Source organism: Dermacentor variabilis, chromosome 1, assembly GCF_050947875.1.
Source record: "Dermacentor variabilis isolate Ectoservices chromosome 1, ASM5094787v1, whole genome shotgun sequence".
NCBI classification, from domain to species: domain Eukaryota; kingdom Metazoa; phylum Arthropoda; class Arachnida; order Ixodida; family Ixodidae; genus Dermacentor; species Dermacentor variabilis.
In genome coordinates this window covers 184,274,875-184,288,457 of record NC_134568.1, presented here as the reverse complement: position 1 = coordinate 184,288,457, position 13,583 = coordinate 184,274,875, and the positions used below count along the sequence as shown (strand labels likewise).

At 42.5% G+C, this 13,583-nt stretch overlaps 1 protein-coding gene across 10 annotated transcripts in view; it reads right to left on the bottom strand.

Annotated features, from left to right (window-relative positions):
- Positions 1-13,583, bottom strand: part of CadN (neural cadherin) — a 340,879-nt gene that overhangs the window by 43,573 nt on the left and 283,723 nt on the right. For 6 of the 10 annotated variants that reach the window (XR_012829742.1, XM_075700555.1, XM_075700561.1 and 3 more), the window contains exons 17-21: positions 12,945-13,060; positions 10,145-10,309; positions 8,196-8,341; positions 1,763-1,938; positions 644-874 (exon numbers count right to left, since the gene is read on the bottom strand). Coding sequence is in view for 9 of the 10 variants with exons in the window: in XM_075700555.1 (XP_075556670.1) it covers positions 644-874; positions 1,763-1,938; positions 8,196-8,341; positions 10,145-10,309; positions 12,945-13,060 (834 nt within the window). In the remaining variant the exon portion in view is untranslated. Of the gene's footprint in view, positions 1-643; positions 875-1,762; positions 1,939-8,195; positions 8,342-10,144; positions 10,310-11,209; positions 11,375-12,944; positions 13,061-13,583 lie in introns of all 10 variants that reach the window. The other 4 variants (XM_075700558.1, XM_075700567.1, XM_075700543.1 and 1 more) reach the window with 2 other exon arrangements.

Below are 13,583 nucleotides of genomic sequence, written 5' to 3'. Positions count from 1 at the left end.
AGACTTTCAGGAGTCTGCTTAGAATCGGGGCCGGCCTAGATTAGAGTAAATACGGTATACAGTTACACGGCAGAGACAATTTTCGGCCCAATACTTTTGAAAACGAAAAACAAATGCGTGTTAGAATCAGGTAAATATCATAATCAGACATTCTGAGCTACTGTTATTGCTGGAAAGTCTTTCTAGGGCAGACCAAAAGTAAACGTTTTTGATAGGAGATTATTATTGACATGTGTTCAACGCATTCACTGCCCTCTAAGCTCTGCTGAGACAGATGTTCTCACAAAAAGGGTCACTATTGGAGTCACCACAGGGGTCAGGCACGTGCATGTTGACTGGTCAAGTTCTAATTATTTGGCATAGTCCAATTTTAGGATCAAAATTTGAGCCTAAAGGAAAATTTGGGCCTATAGAAATGCATGGGCACAGGCAGGGGCCTTTGGCAGGGATGAAATTAAAAAAAGAAAGCTACTTTACCAGATTCGAATTAACTAGAGTCTAGTGCATTTTGATGTGCGCTCTTGTTTTTATTTTTCGAAAGAACAGTTGTGAAGGTACTACATCATGTCAATGTTGGTTCTGTGTTATAATGCTATATTCAAAACAAAGTTTAACAGGGGAAGAAATCAAACCATAAGCATACCTTTCAGCCCTCCACCGTCAACAGCCACCACTTTGATGGTGTACTCTGGGTTTGTCTCACGATCTAGACAACAGACTGCTGTTGAAATGACACCAGTTTCTTCATCGATGGTAAAAATGAGCTCTCCATTTTCATTAACCTGGTTCTGCTCAATGGAATAAGCAAGCCGTGCATTGTTGCCCTCATTGGGATCATCATAGTCCGTAGCAGTCATTGTCATCACAGTCATACCTGAAAATGATGCAATTAACTAATTATAAACCCAAACAAGGAGGCAACCATAAACGTGCTGATGTAGACATGCCTATGAACTTGTGTCAACACTAATAAGTAACCTTTGGTCCAAAGGCTTCTTTCTCACATTTGGATGCAAAAAAGCGTTATTACTCTCGAGTGCACATGAGATGAAATATGGTCAGAAGAAAATATTGTAAAACTAGTTCTGACCATTTCTTGATAATGTTGTAAGTATAATAACATGCTGTTTTTAGAGGGCCACGGGGAGACGTAAATGCAATAAAGTGGATACTTATTGAAAAATGATTACAAGTTACATCCATACAGATGGCAACCCAAGACAAAGAAAGGGTGTGCGTCTATGACAGGCTTGAGGGCGAGGCTTTTCCACCTACTCTCAGATGTGTGTAAAAAACACTTAAAACAACAAAAGGACGATGCAAAGGCACTGGATACTTGTCCTGGTTATAAAAGACATGTTATAAAAGACTAATTATGAAGGGGCAAAGGTACAAAGAATAATTATAGGTTTCATCATGCCATCATGAACCAGAGCCACTGAAGGCAGAGCTTAGCTCCGATCACTCGGCAAACGAGTTGAGGAGAAAATGCATGACTATGTAGGAGGGTAACTTGTAATCGTCCGTAGCTCTCTTAATATGAGACGTTTCACACAAATTGTGGTGCAAATTATTAACTTTAGCTGTACCCTACGCGTCTACAAAATTTGTCCGAACCGTTTCAGGGGTCCTTTAAGCATGTGCAGGCTGCGTGATAGAGGTCTTACACAACAAAATTTCAGAATGCAAACTTGTTTACTTTGGTCCAGATTATAATATATGCTTGAGTAACGGCTAACTTCAGCAGGCTTCATATACTTACCAGCTGTTCCATTTTCCGTGACATTACCCGTGTAAATTGCTGATGGGAAGAAGGGGGCATTATCATTGACGTCCTTGAGGTTGACGAGAACGTCCGCAAAGCCCACCAAACCGTTGCCCCCTTCATCCTCCGCAAAAACAGTGAAGCGCCACTGGGAACGCCCATGTGGAAGGTCCCTGCACAGTATTCAATGGCAGACAACATTGAAAGCAATGAAGAATACAACACAACATGAAGTGCTTTTGTATTACCTTACTTCTGTAACAAACATTAACGAAATTCAAATGTACATTACAGCTCCCGACCAATGGTAACCGACCAAACTAAAGGATTTATCTGAGAGAAGTACCAGATACATACTGCTGGTCAAAAAAGGAGAGGGAATTGCAAAAAAAAAAAAAAAAACAAGGAAAAGAAAGCAAGCAACTAGATTTCAGTGGTTTTAGCAATACCTGGCAACAGTGAAACTAAACTAGCTGATCCATTAAACTGCAAGATATATTGACAGCAATAAAGATGGCAGAAATAAGAAAGTAAATAAGTGTGTTCTACCCATATAGCCCAGTTAAAGGGACAATAGAGCGCATTTAAATTTTGTATGCAGTTTACTGTAGACCACATCGACCACGATTCTGCTGGAGTACTTAAAGCTCTAATTTATCTATCAAATGCAAAGAGACAGCAGATAGCTAGTGACTCCCTCGATGTCAGTAAAAACTGCTGAAAGCGATAAATCAGGAATACACATGTGATTGGTTGACATTTATACTTTTTCTGACCATGCCGAAATACTATGAAATGTGAATCATTACATTTTCACAGAAGGCACACCTAACCAATACATTTGCATATGTGAGGTTAAAGAAAGTATGGGTGAGAGGAGAGCAGGAGTACAGGAACAAACAAGCAAGGTGCCAGTCCTCTTTAAAGGAGTGCTGGCAGCTTTATTGTCTAACACATTCACGGCGACAGGGGTCACAAGTTGGTCACGGCAGTTACAACCACTGTGCGGCTGTGCAGGACTTTCTGCAGTGTGAAAGACATCTGCTAGAAATCAATGTAGATTAAAAAAAATTTGTCACTTCCGATTTGACACATCGTGGCGCTGTCTCTCTGTGCCTCGAGGAAGTTTCAAAGGAGCAAACTTCTTTGGCGACTGTCACCAGTATGTCACAGTGCACCAGTGGAATATAACAAGTGACCCATCAGTCATGATACACAGAAATAGGGAGTTCCACAAGTGCAGCCACACTGAACGTGTTAAAGGCAACTGTAACAAAATTTTATTTTGGCTAAATTGGCTGTATATGAGTAGCCTATGCTATGGAAGCAACTTTTGCAAAGCTGCGAGCCTGGTAATTGAATTTATTAGCAGCCTTTACATGGAACCTACGCAGATGATGCGAGCAGTGATTAGAAGATATCACGCCATTCCCAGTCCATCACCTCCGAGAATTTTCAGTATGCCAAAGACAGCTGTGGCTGCCACCTAGTCTCAATGGCCATGCCAAGAGAGCTGCATATTCCGAGTCATGCATCACTTCTGGCAAATGGTAATGATTTTCTAGTTTCAGTATCAAAAATCACTGTATTTGCGAGCTTTTTGATTACACATTCACTCGCTATTCCAAACGTAAAAGTTTGCACGAAGACTGCTCTATATCTTCACTATCTGAAACTAGCCTTTTTTTAGTGGTCCAAAGTTTTGTTGTAGTTGGCCTTTAATGGATAGCTATCAACCATGTGACAAGCCCTGGAGTGGAGGGTTGCATGAGAGAGGCTACACTCATGTGCCAGAATGAAATAGTTTGCGAGTTGGCATTTTCTTTTCCAAGCGGTAATGAAAACCCTTGATACAGTAAAACCTCGTTAAGGGGGGATGCTAGGCTGAAGGGTCAACTTTTGAAGCGCTCAACCAATTTCCATGAAATTTTCAGGGGGTAGTTGATCTTGTTGCCATTAGAATATCTTCCAAATGTCAGCACCGTAGTGCAATGAGAAAGAAAGTTATAACTGTGAAATTGAACAATATTGTGTGTCAACTCAGGGAAACTATCGTTTACAAAATAATGAAAATATACAAATTATTTGCGATTAGATACCTTCTAGATGGTTTATAGTGCAGAATAAGGTCAGTTGCACATTTTTATGTCATTTCTGTAAAAATGCCATCACTCTGAAAATGAAGTTTATTTTTTCACTGTCATTACATGTCAAACATCTGCTAAATATTATATGTTGGAAAAAATTTAGGCATCTGAAAAGTACTTTATCTTGTTCCTCACAAGATTTAAGTCTAGAAAAAACGTTGGAAGCAGCATTTGGTGAAGCAGTTTGGAAATGATACTTTTCCTAAAGGTCTTTCTTTTTTTTGCAAAAAGTGTGAACTGGGAATAATCAGTTCAAAGATGTCGGAGCATGGCATTCATTCTTATGATCAGAAAAAATTAAAGTGCCCTGCTGCATACGTCGGGCCCTCCTCTTCAACACAACGCTGCTCTGTGGCTATCGCTTCAAGGCGTCGTCTCTTTTTTCAGCTTTATAGCTATCCATCGCTCTTGCCTGCGCTCGTGAAATGGCTTGCTTCATTGCTTCCAGAACGTGCTTATTCGTCTGGACTCCATGTTCAAGTTCCAGCTTGTTAAGAACTTTCTTGATGTCACGTGCTCCTTCATTGAATTCTAGCACAGCCAGGGCTGCTGCAGTCTCCACTGTTCTCAGTGATGCAAATTCTGTCTTTGGGCACCTTTTCCATACAAGAGCATTGAAGGACTCGTTTGCATTCTGTGTCTGCATCCTTGAACATTGCACAAGAAGCTCTGGCTTACTAAGCCTGTTGTAGGGAGGCACCAGCTCTTTGGTAACGTCTCTGCTGAAAGCTGGACAATGGGATCTTGGCACCGATGGCTTGCCCACTGCAACTAGGGCTCTGTGCCGATTGTAGTGACACCAAAGTCCTCACAAACTGGGCAAGCGTCATGTCGTGGGACTTCATCTGTTGAGTAGGAGTGAAAAAGCGTCGCAAATACTCCTCTTTCCATTTTTTTTTTTTTAACATCTGGAGCATTGTCTTTCAGGGCAGAGCGAGTTTTTTTTACAACACTTTGTGTCAGCTTCCCCTTGCCTCCTAGACCTTTCGTCGTTTTCTTTAGTTTCTCAATTCCAGCGTACACTCGTTTCGCAACACGGTTTATACAGTCCTCTTTCACAATCTCTTTATCATATAGCTTGAGCCTGGAGACATGCAGGAATGATTTGCTATCGCCATCACAGAGCACTGTGGTATATTGCATGTTGTGATGCTCCTTACAGTGACTGAATATTGTGCCTGCAGCTTGAACCTCCATGGCATTGGAAGAGCCAGCGAAATTCTCCTGGCAGACCTCACTGTGAACTTTTTTCCAATCTTCATGTCCATCCTAGCCTTCTTTTGGATCATAGTTGCAGCCATGACAATAGTTGCACTGCACAGAATAATCCAGCACCAAGCCCGTCTAGAGCTCAATAGCTATGCCGAGACCAAAGTGCGAGGTATAGCCATGTTTAAGCCAAGTTCCGTCATAGCTCACACACACATCCAAAAGATCAGTGGGGCCAGCAACATAGTTTATTGCCCTCACAGCAGCCCCGTCTTCAAGCATCACATCGCCTGCTGCTTCCATAGCAGCTCTGTGCACCTTCTCTGCTACTGTTTGGTATGTCTTGTGGTGCATAGGAACCGGTGTGTCCATGCCCGCAAAAAAGTTTGCCATACTTCTTGTAGTTCATGCCACAGTTACAGCTTGCAACCACGAGACGCACTTAAAGCTCAGGCTGGCGACTAGACTTCACAGGAGGAGCGTGTGCAGCCTTCTTGACTTCCACGCACCTGCTACGCATCACGACAAAGTCAAGGTTCACACCCACAACGGTTTCTTGTAAATCTAACGAATTTCCATGACAATGTGGACACAGAAGTGATGTTATTAATGCCTTGATTGCTGTAACGTTCACGTGACAGTACCCGCTCAGCTCAGGCATTTCTTCCATCTCGTCGTCAGAATCATGACTCTGGCAAAGTAGTGCACCCTTCCTTTCAAATGTTGTCAATTGGCACTCATTACCTTTGGTAGGACCAGTAGTTTCCCCAGATGACAAACCATCAACGGAGCCTGAAGAGTTCACTTTGATCACCGGTGGCAGGCATGGGTCTTGCGAATGCCCAGGCAGACGCTCCACACTTGCAAACGGTCGCCCAGTGCTCTTTAGGCCTCTCACTGTTGCGGTGCGCTTACGCTTTCCGAAGCTTCTCCATGTCGACGACTTCATTACGGGCATCTTCTGTCAAACCACCCGCTCATTCCAACAAAGTCAAAGGCGGAAGAAAAGACTCATACAACCAGTGCAGAATGCATCCAAAGCGAGAGAGACGTTGAATGGCGCGAAAACAGCGCTGCGTATTCTAGTGGAGTGTTTCTGCCAATCGCATTTTCGTTTTCGGTTTCCCAGCCACTATGCAGTTGCCGTGGACAAAAATATGCTTTTCTTTTTTTTTGCTATTCCTTACTACTCCGGTGTACTCTCGATAGAAGGTCGTCCGTGCCTAAAAAGCGTGAAAAACAAACTTCCTAATGTGGGCATTCACTTTGCATTTCGTTTCTTGCCCACTATACGGCTGTGCCTGGAAAAACAGCGTACAGGGTCGCATTCGATGGGTAATGCATGCCACCAATTTGTGAAAAAAAAAATTCATTTTCTTCCTTTCTACTGCTCAGTTAACTACCAAACTTGGTGAGAAGATTCTTTATTAAACAAGCAATTCAAAACAACTCAAATTAAAAAACTTTTTTCAAAGAAATGGGTATTTTAGCCCCGCATCGCCCCTTAAACCATACCCGCTTAAACAGTAGTTTCGTTTCAAAAGTAGTAAAGTCGAATCCCCGACTCGGCGGCCATTGAACATAATGTGTTTTGTATCCGCATAAACTGTGCTAGCTTATTGTGTACATTTCGGTTAACACATAGTGTTTGCAATTTTTGACGCGCAAGCACGAAGGTGCGTCGTCACCATCGGGCGGCCTGGCAGAACAACAAGCCTCAGAGATCAGAACAACGGCCTCCAAGTGCCCTGTGCATTTGCACGTGAAGCCACACCAACATCAACATCATTTCGGCGCCATGCCAGAGAGTGTTGTGGCGTCGTGCAAGTGAGGACTCGCATCATGCCAAAGCTCGGATAAAAAAAAAGATGCCGGGTGCTCAGCATCGAAGAAAAATTAGACATCGTTTGTGCTATCGAATGTGACACAAAGAAGTCGGTCCTAGCACGCTACATGGGTCTACTGTTGACTACGGTGTACGGTATTTGGAATACGGAGCAGTTGCTCAGCAACACTGCTGCAACCACAAAGAGATGTTGGCTACAAGGTTCGACTTTTCGTCATCGTTGCCTCTGTTGTTGCCGAAGTGTCGCCTAGCGACAGTGATAAGGATGACACGGAAAGCGACAGAACGGCGATTCAGGCCCGATTGTGGCAGAAGCTGCGCGTTACGTCAGGCTCATGAATGCAATCGTCGCGACGAGAACAGCACCCCGCAATGAAAAGGTGCCCTGCGACTTCTGCAACGCTACCGGGCCTGTGCACAGAGAATATGCCACGCCAACGAGGAAGCTGCCATGCGAGTGTTTGCCGAGAAGAGGGGGCTGGTTGAAAAGCTGGCTTGCAGCTTCAGTAAGTTTGAGGCCGCTGTCATCGCTGCCAGGCCGCCGCAGCATCAAACGAAAATAACACTTTTGTTGCGCGAAGTAAATACTGCATGTTTTTTTCCCTTTTCATTGCACTCTCTTTGAGATCACTTTTTGACAGGCAAGTGGGCGATCTGATGTTATTTTGGTTAAGGAGTGCTACCGTTTAGTACGTACTTTTTCTGAGCTCCGGCCAACTACGGTTTAACGAGGTTTCACTGTACTGACTTCTGGTGTGCGTGCCAGACACTTTACTTAAGGGTTACTTATCCTGTTTCATCATACACCTCCATTTTTGCATGACACTAGCTATCTGACCTAGCATAAAAAACTGAGCTGAGTGTAAGGTGCATGTGGCAACCACAGCACCTACTATAACAAATATTACTAGCATGTTGTTCATGAATGGTTGTTTTAACATGTCATCAGGAATGCTGGAAGTACAAAGTAGTGTTTCTCAACCCATGTTTTTACAGAAATATATGATCAAATGAATAACAACCCACAAAATGCGGCACAAGGAACCCAAATCCAAATTGACTCAAATAATCGAAATATATAATTTTCTTTATAGTCCCTTCAATAATGAGGGCACCATGTAATGAGGGCACCATGTAATGAGGGCACCATGTAATGAGGGCACCATGTAATGAGAGCACCATGTGATAATGAGGGCACCATGTGATAATGAGGGCACCATGTATTTACCTGTCTAATGGCTTTAGTACATATATCTCTCCAGTAGTTGTATTGATTGCAAACTTGCTGTTACCGGGGTCTTCATCAACACCTTGACCCGTCAGAAAGTAAACTATCAAGGACTCTCTGTCCTTGTCGCCATCAGTTGCTGTCACCTGAAATATCAAAAAAAGCTAGTTCAGCACAATAGACTATGAAAATAATAAATGTGGCATTGACAACATTTAAAAAAAAATTGTTGGTTCAACTGCCTGGCCATTGAACAGTGAGTGGTGTCCAATTACTTGGACAACAACCCATTTAAAAGAAAAGATATCCAAAATGCTACAATCTGGTTATGAAAGTGCATGCTACTCTTGTTTGGTGTATTAAAGGGACTGACAGCCATGTACAATGTCCAATGAGATCAAGGCACAGATGAAATTATCAAACTTTGTACTTATGGACACAAGCACGATGTTTTCTCTTGACAAATTACTTCCTTTAATTTGGCACAGAATGCTTGCCAAATTACAAGCCAACACTATGTGGTGAACCACCCTTAAAACTGCTCACACAGAATGTGACGTCACATACAAGCTGAAAAAGTTTTTCAGTTGCTTTTAGGACTACCCCCTTAGGGCTCCAGAACTTTTAATGAGCTTTCTATAGCACCACAAAAGATAGGTTTTGAAAACTGTTTATCAGTTCATTAAATGACTACTGCCCTGTAAGATCTCAAATATTGCATACCTTGCTAGCTACAATGCTTGACAGTTATTAGTAAAAGTAGAAGGGGTTTATTATTTTTATTTTGTTAGTATACAAAGACAATGTTTCGTGGATCAATTAAAGTTAACAAGAGTATTGTTCAATACAACAAAGAATGTATCATGCAAATACTTTACCTAAACCACAGGCAAAGAGTAGAAGGTAAAATGATACATGCCGAGCAACCGAAATATTCAAGCAGCAGCATAAACAGTGCAAGTAAGAGGTCATGCAAGTATGGAATCACAGACAGATTCCTGGGATGCAGTGACAAGCATGCTGGACTTTCCTCACCTTCCCAAGACAAGGGTGCCATTAGAAGCCATTTATGTTCTAAAAAACTGGATAGCCATAATTATAAGACCACCACACATGTTATAAAAGACTAATTATGAAGGGGCAAAGGTACAAAGAATAATTAGAGGCTTAGTTTGGATAGACTAACGAGAATGAGAAAGAGGAAGACATCATAGACAAAATACTAGCATCTCATATTTCCACTCATTAACTATGCAAGGGCAAAATAGGGACTCTTAGTTGTGTCAAAATATTCACTTAGCTGACAGATTGTTTGAAACTCTTCCTTTTCTTTTTTAAAGGACAAATAAAGACAGCACGTTGCAACATGTGATTCAGTTGTGTTTCATGGCGCAAATGTTTTAGGAAGCCTGAGTAACACTAAAGCAGTCTTGAAAAACCAGCCATTAAAATTTCGTGAAAGGCTTTTGAGGTATATCATAAGCAAAAGAAACAGCCAACTTCTGTGAAAACAAGCCAAGTTCCATCAAAAGAAACTTGAGAAGTGGCAAGATATTTGCACTTGTCTACTTCTGAATTTAGAATGAACTGAACACTACCAGTTTAAAAGCAGTAGAGCCAAGTAACAGATCGACAGATCCTGTTGCTTAAATTCAACTAGGAGAAAAAAAAATGTAAGTACCAATGTTGGAAGGTTTAGAAGAACATTAAGACTGTAAAAAGTGAATAATCGACAAGAATAAAACTTTAGGATGATGTGTTTTTAACCCAGTTGTAAAGAGAAAACCACCAAATGTGGAATTATATCTAACACACTATCTCTCTGTAACAAAAGCTTGACGAACTTGGCAAAAGAGCCTAGAATGACAAATTTTAATGTGCACTGTGTGCAACTTTTCGTCCTCAAACTTCAAGTTCCAGAGATTGTTATACATATAAGCCATGCATACCGTCATAATTTTCATTGGCAAATTGTGGGAGACCTCCTCTTCGATGGTGGTCACGTATGAAGATTGGCCAAAAACAGGTGGAAGATCGTTGACATCTTTGACGTGGATAAGAACTGTGGTGCTGCCCTCATACAGGGTGTCCGATGCCACCAGCGTCAAGTTAAACTGGCACCACAGCAGCACAAGGCCAAGGGCAGGGAAAGAATGGGGGGAAAAAAAGTGCACACTCAGACACATGCCACTCATGCAGTGCTAGGCCACCCTTGGTGGCACAACACCACCTGGCTAGACACGGTGGTGTTCTTAAAGTGACTAACATCACAACGAAACTAAAAATCATACGTTTTTGATGGTTTCATGCTAAGAACGAAAAGGTAATTTACTGGATACAGCAAAGCTATAGAAGAATAAACAAGGGGGTGGAGAATGATGAGATACCTGTCCAGGCATAAGCAGACATGAATGTTTGCCACACCGAACCAAATTCAGCGTGACAGTTAAGCACAAAACAAAAAGCAAGATCGGGAAACATAAAACACATGGTGCTTCAAGAATTGAGAAAACAGACGCAAGGACTATTGAAGCACACACAAAACATCGAAAACTACCACGGACAAAAATAAAATATATGCATAGCCAAAACTGTGTCTATATTCAGACTTCATGTTCAAAATGTTATGGCTAATGGCTTCTTTCAGAAGCCTGCATGATGCAGCACATTACATGAATGTCTTGACTGTACCCATTTTGTAAACTCTTGAAACAGTGCTGCAATAGCTTACCCCACTGTAAAGCCAAAGCTGGTAGTGGCACTTCTGTGCACACATCATCAGAAAAAGTTCTATAACTTTACAGGTAGCAGACAAGGCTTTCCATCTTTGATTCAGTCTATGCCAAGTCAAGATTTCCTGCAAATATGCCCACCGAGCTTAAACTATGATTTAAGAATAAAGCCCATGAAGTACATGCACATAGACACAATAAAAAAAGAAATGCATGCTCTATAAAAAATAAAAGACAGCAGCAGGCAATAAGCATTAAGCATGTCCATCGATGGAAGTGGACCTGAAGTATCTTCTGAGGAAGGTTCCGGTCATTCTCCTCAGTGATCTGGGCCTCATAAGTCGGACGATCAAAGATGGGGGCATTGTCATTGACGTCCTTGACCTTGATGAGCACTGTTGTGTGGTTCTCGTTGAGGTTATCTGATGCCACCAGCCGCAGTCGAAACTACAACCAATAGGAGTGCACAATTCTGGGTGGCAACAATCTGCAAGCAGCCACTGAAAAAACTCCTGCCTCTATGACAAATTCCCCACGAAAAATCTTAGCAGCTGGGAAAAAAATATGTCGCTACCTGCAATATGTGTAAGAGTACTGATTACATGCCACCATACCATTTTTGCAACTTACAGATGCTTCACTCATTTACACGCGTGCACACACATGTAAACACACGGCAAAAAAATGAAATAAATGGTGTGTGAATGTTCTTTTACGAATTGAAATTATTTGCAGAAATGCAGCCTGTAGGCGATTTTTCTGAAAAGAGCATTTACTTTATGTTCACAGTGGCATGTGCAAACCATGTTATAAAATTCCAAAAAGCAAATTTATTCAATGCTCATACTTCTGATCTGCATGTTCTGTAGTACCCTTTCACTGCAAACATAGAAAATGTACATGCATCTAGCTTGCTGCAAAATGTACGACCTATCAATCATATTTGGCTGACTGGAGTTGAATTTTCGTACTAAACGTGCACACTTGTACACACAACCAGTGGCAGTAATATGCAAAAGCAAAGTGCAGAAGGCACTGGCAACTCATCATTAGGCAGTTGGTGCTGACAAGCCAAGCAATAAATTATGTTGAAATATAATTAAAGAGAAGCACCCCCAAGGCTTGAGAACACTACAAATTTTGTATTATCACAATATATTGTGGTCACCATAAAATGAGAACAAATGCATGTGCATGCCCAAGGACACCTAACCTAAAAAGTGGGGAAGAAGCAGTTTGGTCAGACTGCTCCCAACTTGTTTGGAACCAGTGTCCTTTTGCATACACACAAGTAAATTAAAAGCTTAAATATAATTTACCTTGCAATGTTGCCTGTTGTCACTAGCCAGGTATTTGTGGGAATTACAGTGGTCACTTAAAAATTAAATTCTGGGCTTTCATGTGCCAAAACCACTACCCGATTATGAGGCACGCTGTAGTGGGAGACTCAGGATTAATTGTGACCACCTGAGGTTCTTCAATGTGCACCTAAATCTAAGCACACGAGCATTTTTGCATATCACTCCCATCGAATGTGGCCACCATGGCCGGGGTCAAACCTGCGGCAATGAAGGCCTGCCTGCGGCCTTGAGCTTAGCAGTACAATGTGGCTAATAAAAGCAAACTGAGGAAAAAAACGAATGTAGAGAGAGATAAAAAAAAAATACGAAGCACAAAACTTCATACTTCAAACTACTTTCTAGAATGCGGTCCTCGATGCCATCAAAAGGATCAAAGCATTGGCTGTGCAGCCATGAGAGTATAGATGCCCCTTGTATAACACAGTAGGTATGGCCAATTACTGACATCAGAAATAAAACAAAACATGAAAGATGTTATAAGGCATAAGTGATTTTATGGGTCAAGACAAGATATGCAATATCAGGCTCGTAATCTATGATGACGACAATGATGATGATGGATTTTGGGTGGGGGGAGGGGGGTAGCAGTGCACTGACTGTTTATGTGTTAACAAAAGCAGCATCATGGGCAATTGGGCCAGGAGGCTGCGCCCTACCTCTTTCCGGGTCTCGTAGTCGAGAGGGCCTGCCACGTAGATGGCGCCAGTCTCGTTCTTCACCGCAAACGCTCCTCCTATGTTCCCCTGGGTGATCTCGTAGCGTATCCTCGAGGCTGCGAACGGACAAATACGGCGACCGTCGGGGTCACGAATGGCGCCTACACCCGCGCAGACCGCGCATCGTTTCCTCGTGAGCAAAACAGTGCGCTCGAAAGCCGTGCGACGCCACGGCTAAGCACCGAGAATGAACTACCCCATCGTCTAAAGCGCTTAACAACCGCAGCGAAGAGAACCGTGAACGCAGTGTGCACACCGCAAGGCCGAGACCACACGTACGCTTGCGGACGCGCGCAAGCTCGCGTCCGCGCGCCTAGCGCCTGCCGCGCCTCGCGAGTAATGGCAGTTCGCATCCACTAAGACGCGCGACAGCGCGCGCTCACTGGGCTCCATAGAGTTTCACACAATAAGTAACTATTATGCTGGGCTCACTCCCAGACGCCTTGGCAAGCGCCGCTTCGTACTTTGTTATCGACAGTGTTTCAAAATGCTTCAATATCTACACACGTAATTGTTATATTTTTATAGCTGTTAGATCAACGCAAAAAGGAAAGAAGAAGCACTTTCTTGCATGATATA